The 26,359-nt window shown below is 41.5% G+C and overlaps 1 protein-coding gene across 2 annotated transcripts in view; it reads left to right on the top strand.

The window, feature by feature from the left end:
- Positions 1-26,359, top strand: part of LOC137321022 (ubiquilin-1-like) — a 42,529-nt gene that overhangs the window by 5,012 nt on the left and 11,158 nt on the right. For both annotated transcript variants that reach the window (XM_067983137.1, XM_067983136.1), the window contains exons 2-5: positions 17,336-17,487; positions 22,232-22,326; positions 24,287-24,549; positions 25,086-25,244. In XM_067983137.1, the coding sequence (XP_067839238.1) occupies positions 17,336-17,487; positions 22,232-22,326; positions 24,287-24,549; positions 25,086-25,244 (669 nt within the window). The remainder of the gene's footprint in view (positions 1-17,335; positions 17,488-22,231; positions 22,327-24,286; positions 24,550-25,085; positions 25,245-26,359) is intronic.

The following is a 26,359-nucleotide window of genomic DNA, read 5'->3' as shown; positions in this document are numbered from 1 at the left end:
TGGAGGAAATTTGGACATAAATTGTACATAATACATGTAAAGTGACTTCAGTGATGGAACAATCCACTTAAAATTTTAGTGTGAGATCTCCGCTGTCGATCTCAAGATGCAGAATCTGTCTCTATTGTAAATTACGATGGCTATCGGAATAATTGCAAGATGGGGATTATTTTGGATGTACAAAATGGTGTCCCATTGCTAGTAGACATGAATTACAAAACATAGAATCATAGAATGGTTACAGCACAGAAGGAGGCCATCCTTGCCGGTTCTTTGTAAGAGCAATCCAGTTAATCCCATTCCCCCACTCTTTCCCCATAGCCCTGAAAACTTTTTCCCTTCAAGAATTTATTTAATTTCTTTTTGAAAGCCACGATTGAATCAGCTTCCACCACTCTTTCGGGCAGTGCATTCCAGATCAAAACTACTTGCTGTGTTTATAAAAAAAAGGCTTTCCTCATGTCACCTTTGGTTCTTTTGCCAGTACCTTAAATCTGTGTCTACTGGTTCTCGACCCATCCGCCAATGGGAACAATTCCTCTTTCTTTACTTTATCTGAACTCTTTATAATTTTGAACACTTATATCAAATCTTCCTTTAACCTTCTCTGCTCTAAGGAGAGCAACCCCAGCTTCTCCATTCTTTCCACGTAACTGAAGTCCGTCATCCCTGAGACCATTCTAGTAACTCTTTTCTGCTCCCCTCTCTAAGGCTCTCACATCATTCCTAAAGTGCGGTGCCCAGAATTGGACACAATACTCCAGTTGTGGCCGAACCAGAGTTTTATAGAGGTTCAATATAACTCCCTTGCTTTCGCACTCTATGCCTCTATTTATAAAGGCCAGGATCCCGTATGCTTTTTTTAACCACTTTCTCAACCTGTCCTGCCACCTTCAAAGATTTGTGCACATATACCCCCAGGTCTCGCTGTTCCTGCACCTCCTTTAGATTTGTACCATTTAGTTTATATTGCCTCTCCTCATTCTTCCTGCCAAAATGTATCACTTCGCACTTCTCTGCATTATATTTCATCTGCCTTGTGTCCGCCCATTCCACCAGTCTGTCTATGAATTCTTGAATATTACTATTCTCACTGTTTACTATACTTCCAAGTTTTGTCATCTACAAATTTTGAAATTGTGCCCTGTACACCCAAGTCCAAGTCATTTAATATAGATCAAAAAAAGCAGTGGTCCTAATACCGACCCCTGGGGAACCACTGTTTACCTTCGTGCAGTCTGAAAAACAACCGTTCGCCACTACCCTCTGTTTCCTGTCACTTAGCCAATTTCATATCCATGCTGCCACTGCCCCTTTTATTCTATGAGCTTCAATTTTGCTGACAAACCTATTATGTATCAAATGCCTTTTGAAAGTCCATATACACAACATCACCGGGTTGCCCTCATCAACCCTCTCTGTTACTGCATCAAAAAACTCAATCAAGTTAGTTAAGCACAATTTGCCTTTAACAAATCTGTGCTGGCTTTCCTTTATTAATCCACACTTGTCCAAGTGACTGTTAATTTTGTCCTGGACTACCGTTTCTAAAAGCTTCTCCACCACCGAGGTTAAACTGACTGGCCTGTAGTTGCCGGGTTTATCCTTACACTTTTTTTTGAACAAGGTGTCACATTTCCAATTCTTCAGTCCTCTGGCACCACCCCCTTATCTAAGGAGGATTGGTAGATTATGGTCAGCACCTCTGCAATTTCCACTCTTACTTCCTTCAGCGACCTAGGATGCATCCCATCCAGACCGGGTGACTTACCTACTTTAAGTACAGCCAGCCTTTCTAGCACCTCCTTTATCAATTTTTAGCCCATCCAGTATCTCAAATACCTCCTCTTTTACTGTGACTTTGACAGCATCTTCTTCTTTGGTAAAGACAGATGCAGAGTACTCGTTTAGTACCCCAGCCATGCCCTCTGCCTCCATGCGTAGATCTCCTTTTTGGTTCCTAATCGGCCCCACCCCTCCTCTTACTACTCGTTTACTATTTATGATTATAGAAGACTTTTGGATTCCCTTTTATGTTATGTGAATGGAAAATGTAACCCAAATGAAGAAGAGAACAATTATATCACATTTGTTTTAGATACATATTTGGGATAGTGTACACCAAAGTTTGATAACAAAGTTCAGCCGATTTCTTTTTTAATAAACCACCCAAGCTTTAGAACATAGAAACATAGAAAATAGAAGCAAGAGTAGGCCATTAGGCCCTTCGGGCCTGCTCCGCCATTCAAAATGATCATGGCTGATCGTCTAACTCAGTACCCTGTTCCCGCTTTTTCCCCCATATCCCTTGATCCCTTTAGCATTAAGAAATATATCTATCTCCTTCTTGAATACATCTAATGATTTGGCCTCCACTGCCTTCTGTGGTAGAGAATTCCACAGGTTCACCACCCTCTGAGTGAAGAAATTTCTCCTCATCTCAGTTCTAAATGGCATAGCCCATATCCTGAGACTGTGACCCCTGGTTCTGGACTCCCCAGCCATCGAGAACATCCTCCCTGCATCTAGTCTGTCTAGTCCTATTAAAATTTTATATGTTTCGATGAGATTCTTCTAAACTCTAGTGAATATAGGCCTAATCAACCCAATCTCTCCTCATATGTCAGTCCTGCCATCCCAGGAATCAGTCTGGTAAACCTTCATTCCACTCCCTCCACGGCAAGGACATCCTTCCTCAGATAAGGAGACCAAAACTGCACAAAATACTCCAGATGTGGTCTCACCAAGGCCCTGTATAACTGCAGTAAGACATCCTTGCTCCTGTGCTCAAATCCTCTTGCAATGAAGGCCAACATACCATTCGCCTTCCTAACTGCTTGCTGCACCTGAATGCTCGCTTTCAGCGACTGATGTACAAGGACACCCAGGTCTCGTTGCACCTCCCCTTTTCCCAATCTATCACCATTCAGATAATCTGCCTTTCCATTTTTACAACCAAAGTGGATAACCTCACATTTATCCACGTTATACTGCATCTGCCATGTTCTTGCCCACTCACCCAACCTGTCTAAATCACATTGGAGCCCCTCTGCATCCTCCTCACAGCTCACATTTCACCCCAGCTTTGTGTCGTCTGCAAACCTGGAAATGTTACATTCAGTTCCCTCATCCAAATCATTGATATATATTGTGAATAGCTGGGGCCCAAGCACTGATCCCTGCGGTACCCCATTAGCCACTGCCTGCCACCCGGAAAAAGAACCGTTTATTCCTACTCTCTGTTTCCTGTCTGTCAACCAATTCTCAATCCATGCCAGTATATTCCCCCCAATCTCAAGTGGTTTAATTTTGCACACTAACCTGCACCTTCCGTTCCTCAGTGTTTTGAGGAAGAGAATTCCAAAGGCAGTGATTGAAAGGTGCCCTCTGAGGGTACCTCTTTGCTCTCATGATTTCTTGTTTAGGTAGTTGAATTGTGCTACTGCTCTTTAATGTGCTACAAGCCAACTATTTTGTTTACAATGTACTGTATAATGATGTCTGAAATCAATGGTGGAAGAATTACCTGTTTCTTAAGATTTAGATGTATGATGTGTAAAGCAACGTTTTTAAATACAATGTAAGAGACTGTTGGGCCCTCAATGAGTCATCCAGATACCACTGGGAGTACAGTCATTTGGAAGAGAAAATTGAACTGAAAAGGAAGAGCAAACTGGGACCTACATCCTTGGGTAATAGGGCTGAATTTCAAATGATCATGGTCATCTCACTTTGCTACATTTCTCCCCTTGTAATGGATTTGTTGGGCTATAACCAGCAACAAGCTGGTAGAGTAACCACCTATTGAGTTAAGATTGGGCAAGAAAAATCAAGGCACAAGGCTTCAAGAAAATCTTCGGAAGGGAGCAGACTTGTAAAACAAGACTTGCTTCTGATCTCCCCTAATATTTATATCCATCATGGTTTATAGGGAGATGACGCGGCCTAATGCCACTTCAAGAAATTAATCCATCAGCCTGCCTTGGATCAATTTAGTGATAATGGGGGTGATTTTAAACCCCAAGAATGGGTAGGTTGAGGGTGGGTGGGAGTTGAAAATAGTTTTTTTGGGTCGCAACCGCAAAATTTTCAGCCTTTGAATTCCCAGTGGGAAGCCTGTACTTTTACGTAACAACGTTAAACTGGGAAATAAAGCTAGGTTGCAGTCGAGGCCCAAGAAACAACTGTTTTCAACTCCCAACTCACCCGTTCTTGGGGTTTAAAATCACACCCTATAATTCTTGGAATACTCTCCATAAATATTCCTTAGTAGGCATTAAGTGGAGTCACCAGGTTACTGCTCGGATTATTATACCCATTACATCTATCCAAAGTATTTAACTTTCAGGCGCTTGGAAGAAATGCGAAGATGGATCCACCATTTCCAACAGTTGAGAGATTACTTGGTATATATGTATTTCAATACTCTTACTTCTATTTCACAATTTAAATTTTATAAAAATGTATTTGTAAAACAATGAAGATTGGTAGTTTCCACTTTCCATCCAGTGATGACATCCATTCAGCACTAAGTCAAATGTTGTAAAGTCAGACACACAGTTGGGCTCCTTTTGATTTGCCCTGGCATGTGCCTGAACCTCAACTTCAAAAGCTACTTCCTGCTGTACCCATGTGACTTTTGTTTCCTCTGGCACCTGTTCCTGGCCTTTTCTTAGGTGAGGTTATCTGTTTACAACAAGTGTGGCATGTTTGAAGGTGGTATTGAGTTGTTCTACTAGAAACGGGATGAATGTGACCCAAAATAACTTCACTTAGAAGACCACTGTGGCTGCTGGGAAAGTCTTTCATTCTGCTTACCTGATAAGAATTGTTACCACAAATAACATGTGCAGTACCTGGGCATAAATGAAGAGACTTCTCTGCAACTTAGCAGGAAAATCAACAGTATATAAAGGCACTGTACTCGCAAGATCATTCATTTGTGATTTGCCACTAGCAACTGAGATTGCTAGATAAAAATCTGTTTAATTTTTTGAAGCTGAATTCCTTCTAACTGCTGTGGTTGCTATTTTTAACGTGGATGAGTTACAAATGTTGCTGTATATTCAGCTCACCTGTACCTAACGCTCTTTCCTGGGACAGTAGACGCTGTCATGCTTGTTGCTCCCAAACATTTTCTAGAAAGCAAATAATTGAAATGTTTACATCCTGTGCGCAAGGCTAAATCTGTTGTGAAAGATCAATCTATTTTTGTCCTACATATATTCATTAAATAATAATGTGTCCATAATCCTGTAGAATATGGTGTTCTTATTTAGGTAGAAAAACTAGTCCACAACAGTTATATTTTCTGATTTCAACTGCCCAAGCCTTGAACAGGTTTTGCACCGAGTTCAGTTTTTGTGTAAATTAAACTACACTGTGTTTGGAGTGGTGGCTTCTTGGTTCAAACGATTAGCAATACTGAGCAGAAAAGTGAGAGATTGTTTTTTGAAAAGTTGCACACTGGTAGACTGTACAGTATGTTGGTACTCCAGTATGTCATGCAAAGAATGATTTGTGCATGTAATTCCCCATAGAGTTTCTGACATCAGCCTTGCCACTGGGAAAGTAAGGAGCATGTGGTTAGGAGGGAAAAAATGGAAGCATATGTTGTTGCACACACCAGCTAAGTCAGGAATGCAGCGGTGAAGGTTTGGAGCATAGCATGCGTCCTGTCTGTTTTCTTGACTAGTGAGTGGTGTGAGCCAGGAGAGCTGAAGAATGGTGCTAATATAAACTTAATTTAGCTCGCTTGGAATGCTTCTGTGGCAATTTATTAACTTACTGTTGTTTCAGAATGACTGAACATTTGATGATTGTTATCATCTGTTTGCTTCGCTGCAATCTGTGACTCTCAATGGCAGCTTAAGTAGCTTCATAAATCGGAAGCTCCCATTGGTTTCAGCAGCTCAGTGGGATTTGTTATCTAACGTTAAGTGGATCTGTTGGTCTGGCATGAATTGGTAACTTCATTCAGCTTTTACAGTATTAGCAGTAAAATCAGATCAACTCTAATAAATGGCATTGTAAATTTACTAGAGCCCATTTAAATGCACAGACTAGCTAAATGCATGTTTTTTCAGCATCTCAATTCATTGTTAAAACTTTTGGTTTAAAGAACATCCCAATTTTTAAGTCACAGATTCTAACTTCATTAGCCCATTATAAAATCATAGAATCTTGCAGCACAGAAGGAGGCCATTCGGCCCATTATGCCTGTGTCGGCTCTTTGAAAGAGCTGTCCAATTTAGTCCCACACCCCAGCTTTTTCCCCATAACCCTGCAAATTAGTCCTCTTCAAATACATGTCCAGTTGCCTTTTGAAAGTTCCTATGGAATCTGCTTCCACCACCCTTTTCAGGTAGTGTGTTTCTGATATTAATAACCCTCTGTGTGAAAAAAAATTCTCCATTTTCCCTCTAGTTCTTTTGCAAATTATTTTAAATCTATGACCTCTGATTACTGGCCCAGAGGAAACAGTTTCTCTCTATTTGCTGTATCAAACCCACCAAAACCATTGCTTAATAAAATAGATGCCACTTATCTGCCCTGCACCTGGTTTTCTTTTATCTTTTTATTAAAAACGCCTCCATGGCATACCCCTCATCTATTTAAAATTAGACTTTGCATGCTGCTTTTATATTGGGTTTTGTGATGTGGGCTCCTGATACATGGCAACCCCAAAGTAAATTTGTTCGCTTTCAACTAACACCACCAAAAGCAGATTTGATCATTCATCTCTTTACTGTTTGTGGGGCTTTGTCTGCAAAATGGATAACGCTTTTGCTTACATCAGTTACTACACTTCACATTAATTCGCTGTACGTGAAGTATTTTGAGACATCTGAGAGATGTAATTGTGCACTAAATAAATGCAAGTTTTCTAAAATGTAATTATGAATAATGGTATCAAGTGGAAAAAGACCATAACTGACTTCTAGTGCAATATTCTGCTGGATGTCTATTGCTATTTTGACATATATGTGGTATTTTTTTAAGTTTCTAGATGTACAAGATTTTTTTGAATTATTTCTGTTTGTGAAGTAGCTGCTAATTCTCATTATGAATCTTCCTGATATGTTATGCTGTATATGGTTATGGTAGCGAGTACACATGACGATGAAGAATTTGGTGAGGAATGAGGGATATTTTCACAAGAATTGCCTTCTAACCCCTGCCCCCTCCCCCGACTGATATAGGGACAGAATAGGTGTATAATATCCAGTATGAATAAATCTACTTGTGTGTATTGATATCTTAATAGTGTGCAGACTTCTAAAAGCACATGTCTCTTTATATAAAAACAGCTGAATCTCTGCCTCATTATGTATTTGGTACAATCTTATGTTTTATATTGTCATTTTTTTGAAGTGCCATCTAGTGGCAAATTAATGTAAATAATGCTATGTAACTTTTTTGTTTCTAACACAGTTGTGTTCTTTTTCCATCAGTTTGCATTCTAACTTCTTTCCCTTTTTTACCTTTCATTTTATTACTTCATATAAGCTGTCTGGGATTGTTCTGATTTTTATTTTCTGCTCCTTTTACTATTGTTAACTAACTTTTTATACTTCGACTTTGCATCTCTGCTTATTTTGTGCATAACATTTGCTCTTATATACTTAATACTTTCCTGGCTTTGCCTCTCCCACAATTGACAATCTTGTGTAGAGTGCTTAAGAAATGGATGTAGCTGATAAAATTGTTAACGCTATGATTGCTTAATTAGTGACAAAGCATAGTATGGAGGAAGAGTTCAGTATGAACAGGGAGCAAAATTTTGATGAGTATGTTGGTTTGACAACTTAAACAAAGACTTTGTTTTTTTTTAAGATTGTATCTAGTGCCACAGTGAAGCAGTTCAACTTTCTAGTTCTGACTTATTTTCTAGTTTGTGGATGGTGGAGAAGAAACAAGGCCAATTGTAAAGAACTGCTATGTTACTAGTAACATTTGATGTTCCAGCTCTGTGGGATACAAGCTGATGAGACTTGTTTGTAATGGCCTTTACCAACCTACTGCTGAGATGTGAACCTTGGGAGTGTGATCTAGGTTTATAGACAAAGTCAGTGAGTTACAGATGTACCTGACCTAAAATAAAGAAAAGCATTTAAACAGAAGGAAGGAGTGACTCAAGACTGATAATTGAGTAGATCCAGTATTTTTGGTAGTGCTAGTGCTTTTGAGTCAGATGATCATAGATTCAAGTCCCATAGATTTTAGTATTCAAATGAGTTTTCAAATGAGATGTTAAACTGAGGCCTCGTCTGCCAGTTCAAATGGTTATAAGATCCTGTTGCACTATTTGAACGGGAACAGGGAGTTCTTCTGGTGCCCTAGCCAACATTTATCCCTCAACTAATGCCACCAAAACAGACAAGCATGGTCATTTATCTCTCTTGCAGTTTGTAGGATCTTTCTGTGTGCAAGTTAGCGAGCACATTTTCCTATCTAACAATAGTGACTGATCTTCAAAAGTAATTGGCTGTGAAGTGTTTTGGGATGTCCTGAGCATGTGCTTTTGGTCTGTCTGCCTTTCCTTCCTAAAGTCAGGCACTAAAAGCCGGACACCACATCCTGACTGCAGCCTAACCAATGATTTGTATAGGTATGGCATTATCTTTTTGCTTTCATGCTATGTGCCCCTATTTATTAGACCTAGGATCTCGTATCTTTTTTTCTCAGCTTTATTAGCTTCCATAACTAATAGTCTGCTACTATGCAGCTTATGAACAAAACCCGATGCAGTTAATGGTTTGTATAAATTATTTTAATGTTTTTCTCATTATCTACCTTATTGATTTTTGTGCTATTTAGAGGACAGATATTCAGGAGTATTTGCTATCTATTGTTGCAGTAGGTGTCAAGGCTATTGTGATCCGTTGGTTGCACTCTTGCCTCTGGGTCAGAATGTTGTGAGTTTGAGCTCCACTCCATAGGTTGTCGCTCTACTGCAGCACTGAGTGAGTATTGCATTGTCGGTAATGGCATCCTTTGGATGAGATGTTAAGCGAAATTCCTTCTGCCTGTATCACTGGTTCAGATGGACATTAAATGGTCTGTCAGATGGTATTACTTGAAAAATGGAGAGTTCTCCTGGTGTCCTGGCTAACGTTTCTCCCTCACACACAGCTATCAAAAGCAGATTAACAGATCATTCATGTCATTACTGTTTTATATGCACTTGGACATCAGTTGCTCTTAGATTGGTACTTTTTATTTCCTTACCCAAAAACCTTTTTTTTACACGCAAGTTGAGATGGTGAGTGTTGTCAAGTTACATATTTGTCCATAGGGGATTACTGTAGCAGAGCCCAATTCCTGTCTTCTCTTCCCCCGATGTTCACACAGACATACTTTTCATCAGCCCTGAGGTCAAAATCAGCTAACTCCACATGAGGTCAAACTGGGACCTGTAAGGCTCACTTCATGGCTCAACAAGTTTATCCAGTTGAGTCATGCAGGTCAGGAGGATCCCAGATTCAATCCTTGGTCCAGTTGGCTGATCTCAGTGGTAAAGATGGTACATTTGGTGTCTACACCCTGGATTAGGGAGGGGAGATCAGCATACACTTGATTTCTATTCAGAGAGCCTTGTTGGAAGTAGGCGTGTACAGATGTTGGGTAAGGATGAGATCGACCCCAGCTGTAATACCCTCTGTGGTTGAATAGCCAGCTAGTAGTCCGTATTAAGGCTCACATATGAATAATGGCCATTGGCTGAAGTCCAGAAGGCCATGATACTATACAGCAGTCAGTGCCTTCAGGAAAGGTGGAGGTGGGCAGGAAGATTAGCAAGAGGAAATTGAGACCCCCTGGGACCTTCCTGGTCTTTATATGGTGCCACACCATATGGTGCATTGACCCACTGAGCCAGCAGAGACCCCTTTAAATTTTAAACCCCTTCTGTTATGCTGCTAACATTTGTTTGTGAAACGGTTCTTTAAAAATCTCCGGATTCCTAACTGTTTAGTACTTTTACCATATTTACTTGCATATAAGAATGTAAATGTGTCCCCTGTCGGCACTGCAATTGGGGCGTGTACTTGTATACATGGGTCATATCTTCCAAGTTTTTCTCCTGGCTTGTATTCCCTCCTAGCCAGTAGTTTCTCTAAGAATGATGGTTCCACCAGCATCACATCACCAGCGCATTCCTATCAACTGTTGCTGTGCTTGGTTCCTCTATGCAATGATATTTAAATGGCAACTTTCCCTGCGACCTGCAGTTCAAGCTTCTGCTAATTGGAGACTGCCCACAGGGATAGATACAAGGATAGGAGGTTCAAATTCAGCTGTAGGAACCAGTAGGACTGAAATCAAGAGGGAAAGCTGAGATTTAAATATCACCTTGCCAGAGAAACATTTTTTTTAAAATGCACTGTTGGTTGAAATGAGAACAGAGAAAATGTATTCTTGGATGGCAGCTGGAAGGTGCGGATTTTGGTGGATGGGAGATTTGAAATATTGACCCTCATCTTCTACAAGGGGTCATGGATTTTTTTTTGTGTGTTGTGGAGGTGGGGAAAAGAGTATTGTATGTGGATTGCTGTGTGTGTGTGTAATAAAAGGTGCTGAGCTTCATTTTGTGCAAATGTCTGCTAGTGAAATTGGATAAGAAAACTTGACTGGCGGCTTGTTTGTCTAATTGCACTATTCAGTTTCTGAGTTTTACTGCTGTGATGGGGTGGAATTTGAGACCAGTTGTCTTAATTTAAGTATTTACTACTACAAGTGTAAGGTAGTGTGTTTATTTGAGCAGGCCTGCATCATAATAACAGCAATAACTTGTGCTTCTTTAACGCTGCTCACATGCAGGAAGATGTCTCAAAGAATGGGAAGGGTTCTGAGAGGTAGGAAAGTGGCAAGGCAGAGGGAATTGGACAATGTCCCACAGAAGGTAGTTGAGCTGTGACTGAACAAGTGGCCACCAGGATAAGATTGTAGATTGGCAGGGGTGGGGGGCGGGGTTTGTTAGAGGGTGAATAAATGTTTTGCAGGCTAATGGGGAGCAGAAGGGTGTTCGACAAGTTTCAGGGGCTGACTCGGTGGGAGGGGGGGAGGCGAATCATAGAGCATTGGTTGGAGAGATAGGGAGGGGTGGGGCCGTGATGGGATTTAAACATGAGGATGAGAAATTTAAAATGGGGACCAGGAGCCATTGTAGGTCAGCAAGAACATGGGTGATGTGTAACGGGACTTGGTGCAGGATAGGATATGGGCAGCAGAGTTTTGGGTGAGCGAGTTTATGGAACGTGGAGGATGGGAGGGCAGCCAGGAGAGCATTGGAGTAGTCAAGTCTACAGGTAACAAAGCCATGGATGAGGGTTTCAGCAGCGGATAAGCTGAGGCAGGGATGGACATCGGCATTGTTCTGAAGGTGGATGTGGGTGGTCTTTGTGATGGAGAGGATGTGGGGTCGGGAACTCAGTTCAGGGTCAAATCAGACGATGAGGTTGTGAACAGTCTGGTTCAGCCTGTGGCAATGGCCAGGGAGGGGGATGGAATAGGTGACGAGGGAATGGAATTTGTGGTGGAGGCCAAAGATGAAGTCTTTGGTCTTCCTAATGTTTAACTGGAGGAAAATGAGCTCATCCCGGACTGGAAGTTGGACAAGCAGTCTTGACAATATGGAGGCAGTGGAGGGGTTGAGGGAGGTGGTGGTGGGATACAGCTGGGTGTTATCAGTATACATGTGGAAACTGACCCGATTTCCTTCGGATAATTTCGGCGTGGGGCAGCGTGTAGATGAGGAAGAAAAGAGGGCCAAGGATGAATTATTGGGGGTCTTGATGTAACAGTGCCGATATGGGAAGAGAAGCCATTGTTGGAGATGCTGTAGCTACAATTGGATAGGTCAGCCTTGGCTCAGTGGTAGTACTCTTGCCTCTTGTCAGAAGGCCATGGATTCAAGTCCCGTCCCACTCCAGAGACTTGAGCACATAATCTAGGCTGACACTTCACTGCAGTACTGAGGAAGTCTTTCAGATGAGACGTTAAACTGAGGTCCCGTCTGCAGGTGGACGTTAATGATCTCACGGCACTATTCAAAGAAGAGCAGGAGAGTTATCCCAGTGCCCTGGCCAACACTCATCCCTCAACCAACAACACCGAAAAAACACATGATCTGGTCATTTATCTCACTTCTGTTTATGGGACCTTGCTGTGTGCAAATTGGCTGCTGGGTTTCCCTACTACAGTGACTACATTTCAAAAATAGCTCATTGGCTGTACAGTGCTTAGGTAATTGGAACCATAAATATTTGGAGTTAATCCAGAGAATCACAACTTCAGCTTCCCCAATGCTGACAGACAAATATGATTGTTGGGGGGCACAAGAAAGAGAAAAATTCTGAGACTTATTACAGGATGATCTTGTTCTTGACTTGGACGCAATCCAATTCCCTGCCGGGGCTTGGGGGTGCGGGAAGTGAAGATTAATGGTTTTTGCAGAGGCTATATTTATATTTTTAATAGAAATTTTATGAAAGCTAGCTCCCAGAACCAGATTATTTGAAATGTGTCTTGTATTTCAAAGATCTTATTATTTTTGTTGGTAGTGAGCGGTAGCTGCACAAACATTTAAAACCTACTTTAAATGTCATATTTGGCAGACCACTTCAGTTTTCTTTCAACTTTTATTTTATGATACAAGTTTGAGAAATAATAATGTAGAATAAATTTGTACAATGAATAAAACATGGCAATGAATATAGTTTACATGTGTCTTTCCCTTTCCTGGCTAGAAGGGAAGGATGGTTTGCCTTTATCAGCATTTCTCTATAATCAGGTGTGCTTGAGAAGTCAGTGCTTTTACCTGCCTGTATAGATGCGGTTCAGCCCTGACTGTGACCCAGTGAGATAGGAAACTCTTGTGTGGAACTGCGAGCTTGCGCTTGTAACTCATCTCTGAGACACCATTCAAAAATAAAAAAAGGACAAAAGCAGGAAATGTTGGAAACGCACAGTAGGTCAGACTGCATCTATGAAGAGAAAAGATGTTTCAAGTGTGGACCCTTCATCAGATCTGAAGACTGAAAGATAAGCAGGCATTTTAGTAAAGTTGGAAACAAAATAGCAAAAGGGGAAGGGTGACATAATCAACAGATACACCAGTCACAAAGGAAAGAAAGAACAAACTTACATTTATATAGCACCTTTCACATCTTCAATACCTGCCAAAATGCTTCACAGCCAATGAAGTACCTTCTAAGTATGGTCACTGCTGTAATGTAGGAAAATGCGATGGACAATTTGCAACAGCAAAGAGTCAAATGACCAGATAATCTGTATTAGTGATGATCGTTGAGGGATAAATGTTGCCCCGAGATTAATGGGTTGAAGGAGCTACAAACTGCTAATTAGCAATCTGTTGGATATAAAATGTAAGGAATCCTACAACACCAGGTTATAGTCCAACAGTTTTATTTGAAAATCACAAGCTTTCAAAACTCTGCTGCCCACGGAATATACAAACGGCCAGAACAAAAGACAGACAGAGAGAGAGAGAGAGAAACATCCGAAAGGAAGAGAAAGAGAGAGAATGACCCGTTGTATTAAAAACACGTAACCCCACCAGCGAAAAAAAAAGTTACCTGTTTTCGGTGGTCCTGTATGTAACATCTCTCTGTCTGAACACTTTGATTGCCTTGACAACGGGCAGTTGGAAAGATTATCTGTAATCACCAGGTATTGTTCTCTGACTATAAATGCGATAACCTTCAAGGAATCCCACACTTCACCTGATGAAGGAGAAAGCTTGTGATTTTCAAATAAAACTGTTGGACTATAACCTGGTGTTGTAGGATTCCTTACATTTGTCAACCCCAGTCCATCAGCGGCATCTCCACATCATGTTAGACATAAAAGATGAATAGTGAGGTGATCGAGACACAATAAAATGGAAAAAAATGTATAACTAGTTAGAAGGATGAAAAAATATGGGAGCGACACACAGAAACAGAAGTGGGAAAATGGAGACCGAGAGGAAAGAAGGCTGCATGTGTAGGAGATCTGAGATTAAAACAGAAAATGCTGGCAAAGCAGTTTTAAAAAAAATAGTTCTCTGGATGGGGGCGATGCTGGCACGGCCTCATTTATTGCCCCCCCTAGTTGCCCTGAATGGCAGCCTTCAAGCAATTGTTTTTGCAGTTATGTGGCTTGCTAGCCCTCTTCAGAAGGCAGTAAGAATTAACCATGCTGTTTGGAATTGCTTCATGAGTAGGCCAGGCCATGAAGGCAGATTCCTTCAGTCCTGAGGAAGGGTCTTGGACCTGAAACGTCATCTCTCCACAGATGCTGCCAGATCTGAGTGTTTCCAGCTTTAACTGTTTTGGTTAGGCAGGTTCCTTCTTTGAAGGATATTCGTGAACTAGTTGGGTTTTTGCAATTATCCAGCACCTTTTTATTGGTCGTTTTTTTTTCTGGTGCCAGTTCACAAATCATATATTGAATCCAACCATACAACTTGCCATGGTGGGATTTGAACTCATGATCTCTGGGTTGCTAGTACAGTGCACTACTGTACCATGGATCTGCGAGTCCCAAGAAAAGGAAAAATAGGTCAACATTACTGGCCTAGATATCCCCCCCGCCCCCACTCCATCAGCACTATTCCGATGAAGGTGTTCCACCCAAATGTCAACCTGCCTCCTTTCTACCAGATTAACCCGCTATGCATTTCCAACATTTCTGTTTTTATTCGATTTCCAGCATTTGCAGTTTTTTCTCTTTATTTATACTGTAGAACAATGCACCTTTGTGGAACAACATTAAAAAGTGATTCTTAGTTACTTGCAAGGAAAATAGTAAGTGAAAGTTGCAATATCCCTGTTCTAAATGCTTATTGAAATTCATTGCCCCAAATGTGAATTTCTGCAAGTAATTTTTTCATTGAATTCATGTTTAAAAAGTTATTTATATTTTATTACAGTTTCTACTTACTGACAAGTCTCACTCCTAGATCAACCCCCAACTACAGAGATCGCTGATTGGTTGATTTAAAATGTCTGAAACAGCCTGGAAATTGACAAGGTGATCATTGCAAGTGGGATACTGCACCTTTTTGTTTTGCTTTGTGTTTAGGGCAGTGCTAGCCCACCAGTTATTGACTTTTCCGTTGTTGGAATGAATTGAAGTGATAAATGACTGACGAAGATCTGGAAACTAGTGTGTTTTCTGAAAATTCAAATAACAATACAGTAGAATTCAATGTGTAAAGAAGACTTCATTTTTTTTTAAAGAAACAAGCTGCAGGTACTGGATATATCTGCTGACGAGAAATGTGCAATGCAGTGAAGTGGGATTCTTTTGTGTTCAGTAAGATTTAGTCCACTGTAATGGGTAGGAGTATAGAAGATTGTATTTTACTTAACTCTCAGTAGAACTGAGACAGAAACAGTGTTTCATCGTGGATCATGTAACTTTATAAAATGGAATTATAGCCTTTGAACAGGGTGGGCATTGGTAGTTTTGTTGAGACTACTGTGTAGGTTGGTGTTGAAGGGTAAGCTGTTTTGTGCTGTAATAAATGTGGAGGAGTAATCTAGGTAAATGAGCTGGGTGTGTTTTGGGGAGGGGGGCGGCTGGTTCTCTATACTCCCCGCAAACAGAACTTGCAATATTTTCAGATTTTAAAATATTCATTTTAATCTAATGTGCCTTGTTCATGTTAATTTACACAGATGTCCCATTACTGAAGTGTCTTGTACATACATTGTCGTGTACACCCTCTCTGAGGTGTTTATTACTTTTAGCTGTATGTAGTAATATAGAAGAACTTCCATAAACTGATTTTTACAGCAAGTTTCAGAACATGCTTAAAATGACAGTCCTTGTTTTTACTGCACATTATAAGAACGGCTCTATTCGTCACCAGAGGTTTTGTCCTCCTGTGATCAGATATTTAGTTTGCTCATACCAGTGTAATCACTAGGCGTGTTCAGTGTATTGGTACCAATAAGCAAAGGGAGAAAGAAAATCGCATTTGGGCCAATATGCTTTAATGTTGTGTGATGTGCTTAATTCATCACTTCACATTGTTTCACCACTACCAGTACTTTACCCTAGTGTTGTGGAGTTTAAAATGCAAATTCCAAACACAACTCAAGTTGTCTACGATTGCATTGCTAGGTGCTTTTTCACAGTTCAAGTGACATAATTCATAATGTTCACCTGCTCACCATTTCACTTTATTGAAATCTGAGCCAGCACTGCATAACATCCTTAAATTGCCCTGTTTTATTCTGTTTTGATGTGATACACAAATTTAAGGCTGCATTGTGCCAATTGCAAGTCCCTGCAAATGCGAGGAGTTGTTGATTCGGAGAGTGTGACTTTTTATTCATTTCCTACTGTACTATGTGTGCTTTACAGCTTCATCACTGTGGTCTTTGTTTAATTTACAACATGCTATCTGACTATAGTATCCTTGGATATATGAACCTTAAATTCAACTGTAAATATAGGTAACGGTAGTCGATTGTAAACCAGTTACTTGAAGTTTGAGACAGCATTGTGATTTCTTACATGCATGTCCCAGTGTATGTAACTGGAGAGTGGACAGCGGTGAGAACGCAGCTGCTTGCCTACCTTCCTTCCCTCTCTCCCATTGCCATGGCTGAGATCAGCTGCACTTTTATTTTTAAGGGGTGTTTCCTTCCCATCTTTGTTAGGTGTGCGCGCGCATGCTTGCATTAAAATTTCAAACCAAGCTGAACACAACTCCATGTTTTCAGCAAAAGATCACAACTGTACTCCGTTACCTATTAGCAAAGCCATGAGAGATCTACTAGATTTCATATAAACCTTGCTTTGTGTATGATTGGGTCGCAGCAGGGACTATAAACAGGACTGTTAATTTCGATCCAGCTCATAAACAAAGCACCTTAACAGCTGCTTCTTGCAAGTTTAATAGGCCTTACTTTTTACAGATTTAGTGGTATTTTCCAGAGTATGAAAGCTCATAAAATGTCATGATGCAGTGTATTGGAGTAAAGCAATATTCAAGTTTGCACCTGTCTGGTGTGTTTTTAGCTCATTTGGCAGGGGCAGGGGCAGGGGTGGGGGTGGGTGGGAGAAAAGGAAGGAAGATGCTAAATGCTCAACACAAAGGTCAAATAGAACACACATTCGTGCAGGATCCCTCAACGGGAAAAGGTTGTATTCTGAGGAAAACTACAAAATATCTTTCCAGACTTGTGCAAGCTTCTGCTTATACTTTGCTGGCCTTGTACATCATTTTGTTTCCTTAGTGTCTGAAGCAACAGGCAGCCATACAAGAGTAGTAAACCATTGCCATACAATGTAGTAACTTTCTCTTTTTTTTAAATAGTTCAAGCAAGATATATCCAAGCGATTCAAGGCGCAGCCAGAACAGCTTGTGCTAATATTTGCTGGAAAAATCCTTAAAGACCCAGACACACTTGCCCAGCATGGAATACAGGATGGGCTCACAGTTCATCTGGTTATCAAAACTCAAAACAGGTAATGTCCCTCTGCACCACAGAACCAATAAGAAGCAGCACAGGAGAGAATTGCTAGGTCACAGTGCAGTCAAATTGTTATCTTGTACTTAAATTCTTTGCCCTACAGCCAGTTCTGTTTTTCTATTGCATACAGTTGAACTTCAAAATTTCTATGTTGAGGTGAAATACACTTTCACCATCCACCCCACTGCCACATTAAAGTAAAACACAGGTTGCAAGCAGTATGAACGAGAGTAGCTGAGAGGGTGCTTCCAAGTGTGTGAAGGTATTAATTAGCAGCTTGTAATATTGAAAGTTGTTTCAAAGTTTGCATCTTGGTTGGGCAGAAGATTCAGGAGGTGTAGATTCAGGAGGTGTAGATTCAGGAGGTGTAGATTCAGGAGGTGGTCACCCCCCAGCTTAAGAGAGTGCAGGCAGAGAGAGACTGGGTAACCACCAGACAGACAAGGAGGACCAGGCAGGTAGAGCAGGAGTCCCCTGAGTGCATCTCGCTCTCTAACCAATATTCAGTTCTGCATACTGGTGAGAGAGAAAGGGTTCCTCTGCGGAGTGCAGCCAGAGCCAAGACCATAGCACCATGGGTGGCTCAGCTGTACGGGGCGGGGGGGGGGAGGAGAAAGGTCAGCAGAGCAATAGTGATAGGAGATTCTATTGTTAGGGGAGCAGACAGGCGTTTCTGCGGCCCCAGAAGTGAATCCAGGATGGTATGTTGCCTCCTTGGTGTCAGGGTCAAGGATGTCACTGAGTGGCTGCAGGATCATTTTAAGGAGTTAGGAAAGAATTTAATAAGCAGGACCTCAAAGGTAGTAATCTCCAGATTACTCCCGGTGCCATGCGCTAGTGAGTATAGAAATAGGAGGATAAAGCAGATGAATGCGTGGCTGAAAAGATGGTGCAGGAGGGAGGGCTTTAGATTCCTGGAGCATTGGGACTAGTTCTGGGGGAGGTGGGACTTGTACAAGCCAGATGGGTTGCACCTCAACAGGGCCGGGACCAATATCCTTGAGGGGAAGTTTGCTAGTGCTGTTGGGGAGGGTTTAAACTAGCATGGCAGGGGGATGGGAACCTGAGTGTAGATTCAGATGGGACAGAATCAGAACTGAAGATAGAAGGCAGAAAATTAGTAAGTGACTTAGGAAGGCAGAAGAAACAAAGGTTAGAAAATAAACAGCAAGGGAGTTTGACAGTGCTTAAAGGTATATACCTCAATGCAAGGAGTATAGTGAATAAGGCAGATGAGCTGAGGGCACAGATAGACACGTGGCAGTACGATATCTTAGCTATGACAGAAACGTGGCTTAAAGAGGGGCAGGAACGCAGCTCAACGTTCCTGGTTACAGGGTTTGCAGACGAGATAGTGAAGGGGATATAAAAGGGGGGGGGTGGCAATTTTGGTTGAAGACACAATTACAGCTGTGAGGAGCGATGATATGTTAGAAGAATCATCAAATGAGGCCATATGGGTTGAGCTAAGGAACAAAAAAAGAGGCAAACACATTACTGGGAGTGTATATAGACCCACAAATAGTCAGAGGGAGATAGAAGAGCAAATTTCTGAGAAGTGCAAAAACAATAGGGCAGTAACAGTAGTAATATTAACTGGAACACAAACAGTGTGAAGGATATAGAGGGTGCAAAATTCTTAAATTGCATTGAGGAGAACTTTTTTAGCCAGTACGTAGCAAGCCCAACAAGAGAGAGGGGGCCTTCTAGATTTAGTTTTAGGAAATGAGGCTGGGCAGGTGGAAGAAGTATCAGTCGGGGAGCATTTTGGTGGTCGTGATCATAATTCAGTTAGTTTTAGCATAGTTATGGAAAAGGACAAAGATAGAACAGGAGTTAAAGTTCTCAATTGGGGAAAGGCCAATTTTACTAAGCTAAGAAGTGATTTAGCAAAAGTGGACTGGAAACAGCTACTTGAAGTTAAATCAATGTCGCAGCAGTGGGAGGCATTCAAGGGGTGCAGAGTAAATATGTTCCCATGAAGAAAAAGGGTGGGGCTGCCAAATCTAGAGCCCCCTGGATGTCAAGGAGCATACAGGATAAGATAAGGCAGAAAAAGAAAGCTTATGTCAGACACCGAGAACTCAATACTACAGAAAGCCTAGAGGAGTATAGAAGGTGCAAGGGTGAAATTAAAAAGGAAATTAGGAAAGCAAAGAGGGGGCATGAAAGAATACTGGCAAGTAAAATCAAGGAAAACCGAAAGATGTTTCATAAATACATAAAGAGCAAGAGGATAAGTAAGGAAAGAGCAGGGCCTATTAGAGACCAAAAAGGTAACCTTTGTGTGGAGGTGGAAGATGTGGGCATGGTCCTTAATGAATACTTTGTGTCTGTCTTCACAAAAGAAAGGGACCTCGATGCAGACATTGTAGTTAAAGAGGAGGAGTGTGAAATATTGGATGGGATAAACATAGTGAGAGAGGAAGTATTAAGGGGATTAGCATCTTTGAAAGTAGATAAATCACCAGGGCCAGATGAAATGTATCCCAGGCTTGTTAAGAGAAGCAAGGGAGGAAATAGCAGAAGCTCTGACCATCATTTTCCAACCCTCACTGGATACAGGCGTGCTGCCAGAGGATTGGAGGACTGCTAACGTTGTACCATTGTTTAAAAAGGTAGCGAGGGATAGACCAAGTAATTACAGGCCAGTCAGCCTAACCTCGGTGATGAGCAAATTATTGGAATCAATTCTGAGGGACAGGATAAACCGTCACTTAGAAAGGCGCAGAGTAATCAAGGATAGTCAGCATGGATTTGTTAAGGGAAGGTCGTGTCTGACTCACTTGATTGAATTTTTTGAGGAGGTAACAAGGAGGTTCGATGAGGGTAGTGTATTTGATGTAGTGGATTTTAGCAAGGCTTTTGACAAGGTCCCACATGGCAGACTGGTCAAAAAGGTCAACGGGTGTTTTTGTGACTGGAAGGTTGTTTCCACTGGGATTCCGCAGGGCTCAGTACCAGGTCCCTTGCTTTTTGTGATATATATTAATGATTTGGACTTAAATGTAGGAGGCATGATTAAGAAGTTTGCAGATGTTACAAAAATTGGCCTTATGGCTGATAGGTTGATAGTGAGGAGGAAAGCTGTAAACTGCATTAAGATATCAGATGGGCAGAAAAGTGGCAAATGGAATTCAATCCAGAGAAGTGTGAGGTAATGCATTTGGGGAGAGCAAACAAGGCAAGGGAGTACACAATAAATGGGAGGATACTGAAAGGTGTAGAGGAAGTGAGGGACCTTGGAGTGCATGTCCACAGATCCCTGAAGGTAGCAGGACAGGTAGATACGGTGGTTAAGAAGGCATATGTAATACTTTTCTTTATTAGCTGAGGCATAGAATATAAGAGTAGGGAGGTCATGCTGGAACTTTATAAAACACTGGTTAGGCCACAGCTTGAGTACTGTGTACAGTTCTGGTCACCACATTACAGGAAGGATGTAATTGCACTAGAGATTTTATGAGGATGTTGCCAGGACTGGAGAATTTTAGCTATGAGGAAAGATTGGATAGGCTGGGGTTGTTCTCTTTGGAACAGAGGAGGCTGACGGGTGATTTAATTGAGTTGTACAAAATTGAGGGGCCTAGATAGAGTGGATAGAGAGGACCTATTTCCCTTAGCAGAGAGGTCAATAACCAGGGGGCATAGATTTAAAGTGATTGGTACAAGGATTAGAGGGGAGCTGAGGAAAACTTTTTTCACCCAGAGGGTGGTGGGGGTCTGGAACTCACTGCCTGAAAGGGTGATTGAGCCAGAAACCCTCAATTAATTTAAAAAGAACTTGATGTGCACTTGAAGTGCCTTTACCTACAGGGCTATGGACCAAGTGCTGGAAAGTGGATTAGACTGGGTGGCTCAATTTCGGCTGGTGCAGACACGATGGGCCGAATGGCCTCCTTGTGTCATAAATTTTCTATGATTCTATGGGATGTGACAGTCTGGCTGGAAAATGTTTAATTGATCCAACATCTTGTGATAGTCACTTCTGGTGACTTGCGGTATCTCAGTCAAGCTACCCGTTATGGATGTATTCTTTGCAAAAATGAGTAGTGAATGACCAAAGGGTAAGATAAGATGATCGTGCTTTTTAGCACCTCTTCCATCATCAGTGCTGGACTCTATATGTGAATACACTTAAGTTGTGTGGTTTATTTGCAATGCACAGAATAGTTTAAACAGTATGCAGTTTCTGGAATAAAGACCTTTTTTAGCTTTTTTTTAAGAAAAATGTTGGGCTCATCTTTTTTACTAAAATGGAGTAGATGCTGGCCTTTCGTGTCTCAGATTTGGGTTCAAATCCAATCCACACTGATTGAATGGAAGTGTTTTCTGTCGGCTGACTGTAAGGGTGCGACCAGAAATGAGTTGAACACTCAACAGCTAGTAGGCATGTGCCCAGAACACACAATTGCTTATAATTTGGCACTAATTTGGTAATCTCACTTGAGACCACAGGGTCACTGGTGCGGGAAGTGGAAAAAGTGTCTCGTTTTTAATAGTAGGATATGCTCTTCAGATGTTGGGGCTGAGGCACAGAGTGGAGGGAGCTTCACTCTATATCTGACCATCTCATACCTGACCTGGGTGTGCTTGATGCTGAGACTGAGTGCCTGAGATACATTGTTTTTCATACCCCATCACTAACAACCTTCACTTTGATCAACATAAAAAATTCACATCACAAAAAAAAAGTAAAAATAAAAATGCTCTAAAACTTTCCCATTTTAATTGGCAAGGCCTCCGGAGCAGCAGAGCCAACCTGCCAACCACAGCAGCACTGCTACTACTTCAGCACCATCCAGCAGCACAACCTCAACCACCAGCAGCCTTGGTAAGTGCTATCAGTAGAAAGTTAAACTGGCCTCAGTACTCAGTACTCGGGCCACCAAACATGGCCTGAGAGCCCATTCAGTACTTAAGTCCTGACTGTATTTCTAAACTTCCTCTCCATATACTAAAATTGGATACATCTGAATGTGTTGCCACATTAAAGAGACAAACTATTTCATTACAGTGAGTGTACTAGGAGATAATTTTAACCTCCAAGAATGGGTGAGTTGAGGGCGGGTGGGCAGTAAAAATAGTGGATTTTTGGAACGGGACTGCGTCCCGGCTCCAACGCGCCCACTTCCGGGTTTGACCCAGGAGCATTTGGATGCACGCACGCAACAGACACCGGGAGGTTCCGCCCCAACTTAAAGCCGGAGGGGCATGTGCCTCATTGAAAATATTTGAGGTATCTAATTATTTAAGTATTACAAAGGTTAAAGTTGTTTTACTTTACATGTTCGGGTTTCCCATTGCTTCCGATTCACGTCGGATGAAAGCAGGCAGGAAGGGCTGGATCCATGAGGTGAGTGCCTTTATTGTACTGCTTGTGGGCCTGGAGGAGAAGGAATGTTTCTTCCAGGCTCACCTGGCGTAACATGGCCTTGCGTTTTTTTTTCCGTTGGCCGACCTCTGACCTCTGCATCTTCAACCGACCAAGCCCCCTCCAGCCCACCACTTGTCCTCCATGGCCCACGATCCCATCCCATTCTCCTTCTGGGTTTTACGTCTGATTATTCCCCCCCCCCCCCACCCTGCTCCAGCTCCCTTCCTGCCTCCATGCCGGTGGAGACAAGGTAGAGAGAGAAGAAAGAAGGTACAGGCATTTGAAAAAGGACAGGAAAAGACCAACTGGTTCATCAAGCCTGTCCCACCCTGACACAGTGCAACCTACGAGCACCATCAATCACTCCCCCCCCCCCCCCCCCCCCCCACTGTCATGCAATCTCTTGGGAATCAGTGCGGGGATAAAAACCTTAGGCTAATTTAGGAAAAGACTCTGGGAAGTACCTCGCTGACCCCTGAATGCAATCAAGCAAGCTCCAGGCAACCATGGTGACTTGACACTGGTCCCAGTTAACCCACCCATCTAGCTGTTTACTCTTTAGTAGCTTGACAATGCTGTGAATTACTTTCTTCCTTCCCTTCTCCATACGCTGTTCCTTGGCCACGATAACTATTAGGTGACCTGCTCTTGTGCCAGTGTTGTGCTGTAGTCTTTTAATATGAGACAATTCCAGGATATCCTCGTCTTTTCTTCCTTGCTCCCCTCCCCAGAGGAATCCACTTTGACAACACAGCTGTGTTTAGGAATGTGAACTGACTTTAGGAACTTCTGTGTCCCATCACTAGAACACATTGGCAGTATATCACACTTCACTGCACCACTGAGTCCTCAGTTTGATGTCTCCACTGAAAGACAGTGGGGTCAATATTAACCCTCCACTTGCTTAGCCAAGGAATAGGGTGCGATCCAACAACACCTTTTAAGATTGAGGGGGCGGGGTGCAAGTTAGAAGAAAAATGTTAAATGCAGTATTGCTTCAAATGCATGTTCACTTCCCCCTTTTCATCCTTCCTGTTCTAAATGCAGCGATTCAGGCTGGCTATATTTCCACAAATTCAATGGGGTGGGGTGATGGCTGTTCTTCATTTGTAAGCCTAGGCTGTGATTGTCTTTGGGCTACTCAACTGAGGCTCATCACACCCAAGTCTAATCCACTCTTGCCTGATGTTGACACACTCAACAGCTTCCAGCGAAGTTTGTTGGCTAGTGATTGTGTGTGGAAACTCTGGCTGTAGGGTGTTTCCCTCTCCCTTTGATATCTGAGGCTAACTGTAGAACCTATAATGCTGCTGAAGTTGACTTTTTTTTAAAAAAAGTTAATTTTGATTTATTTTTTCAAATGTGTTATTTGAAGCATTTGATATGGTGTGTTCAACCACTGTCTTGTGTGCTGCAGGTGGATTGGGAGGACTTGCAGGTTTGAGCAGCTTGGGATTGAATTCATCCAACTTCATGGAGTTACAGACTCAGATGCAACACCAGCTAATGTCGAATCCAGAGATGATGGCTCAGATCATGGAAAACCCATTTGTGCAGAACATGCTGTCAAACCCAGACACAATGAGACAGTTAATCGTGACCAACCCACAGATGCAGCAGTTGATCCAGCGAAACCCAGAGATTAGTCACATGCTCAATAACCCAGACATAATGAGACAAGTAAGTTCAGAAAGAGCAAGCAGAAATTCAAATTAAATTTTGCCGTTTTGTTTCAACATGTCCTGCAAAAAAAAAATGTTGCATTGCAAAAACTACTCTGTTCTTTGCGAACCAAGCGATTGAAGATCCCTCCCCAAGATGGGGATGAATTAGGTGTTGCATGAAAACTTATAGAATTCTTAGAGAAAGGTGGGATGAGCAGGCTAAACTGCCTCTATTCATTCTGCATTGTACTCTTGTATAATGTAATGGTTATTTGTTTTTAATATTTTGGACCTTTTGCTGAGCTTTTAAATTTTTGAAATTATTTTGTGTGGTGCTGTGTGAAAGACCTGTTTCAAAACCTTTTAATATGATGTTTTCTTTTTTAGCCAGTGTATTGATGCAAACATAATTTTTGACAAAACTAAATTCAGTGCCTTAAGAGCTGCTGATTGAGTCATATTTTCATTTTGTATCATTTTTCAGACTCTACCTTGTGTGTACTATCATTGTCTGCCTGGTTAGTTTAAAAAACATCTTCCTTTTTGAACTAGACTTTGGAGCTTGCACGAAATCCAGCTATGATGCAGGAAATGATGCGGAACCAAGACCGAGCACTTAGCAACCTAGAAAGTATTCCAGGCGGTTACAATGCCTTGAGACGAATGTACACTGACATCCAGGAGCCAATGTTGAATGCTGCCCAAGAACAGGTAGGCAGGCAATCAATGAAAATCCTCAATCAAAAAAAATCTTAATGATCTCTTGTTGTTCCAGTTCACTGGTTGGCAATGAACCTTTTTTAGGAAAAACTGTAATGGTGTCCTAATTCGGTGAACAATATTTTTGTTTTACAAAGGCACTCACTGTCATACATTGTTGAACCCTACTACTTGAAACTGTGACCAGATTTCTAGAATACTTGCGTTACAGTATGGATTAAAGGATTTACAGTGGAATCTGGAGGCTCATCCCAGTAGCTACTAACTTGCATATAAATTTGTAAATTTACATTTTTTCAATGGCACTTAGTGCCTATTATACATTTTAAATCCTTTTTTATTTTGATTATACACATGTTTACTTTTTGTCATTTATTTGATTTATTAAAAGGGAAGTCTTTTTCTTTGTTTTTCCCTCATGCTTCTGTGAATACCAACAAATAAAGGAGGATCAGTGATTTGTCTTCTGATTTGAATTATATCTGCATTTTGTTTGGTTGACATTCAAATGCAGACACTAAATTCCAGCAAATAGAGATTACATAGACTCGTCAAATAATTGGAAGCATTTCCTGAAGCAAAAGGCTTTGTACTTTATTACTAAGTCATTTGAATTCATGTTGGATACGGATGTAGGTTATGTATTTATAATGCATTTTCAAGGAAGTTCTCTCTTTTCAGAGTTCTTGTTCTCAGTCTCTTGCGTGCTCGATAGTTACATAGCAGATGAGTCTACACTTCATTCACAAAAGCAAACAAACTCCCTTTAACCTGAATTATAAATATTTATTTACCCTCAGTGACCCTTCCCCTCCCCTATCACCTGCCCCACTCCCTGGCCCTAAGGATTTGAGATTTTTTTATAACCCATTTAATACCTCATTTTTTGTGTTGATGTGATGCAGTTTTTGCACTATTAAAAACTGTAACGTAACTGGGGGAAGCCCCTCGTCCGACCGCAAACTAAATTTTGGCAAGTTGTTTTTTGTGAAATGAGTTTAGGCAATCTTAATATCATGGACCCCCAGCACAAAACTGCCCCCAATTTGGCACTCATTGACAATCTTGCCCCATGCAAGCCTAAAGATGATTAGTGTAGAAAATGG

This window comes from Heptranchias perlo, chromosome 4 (genome assembly GCF_035084215.1).
Source record: "Heptranchias perlo isolate sHepPer1 chromosome 4, sHepPer1.hap1, whole genome shotgun sequence".
Taxonomy (NCBI): Eukaryota; Metazoa; Chordata; class Chondrichthyes; order Hexanchiformes; family Hexanchidae; genus Heptranchias; species Heptranchias perlo.
This window is presented reverse-complemented; position numbering and strand designations above follow the sequence as displayed.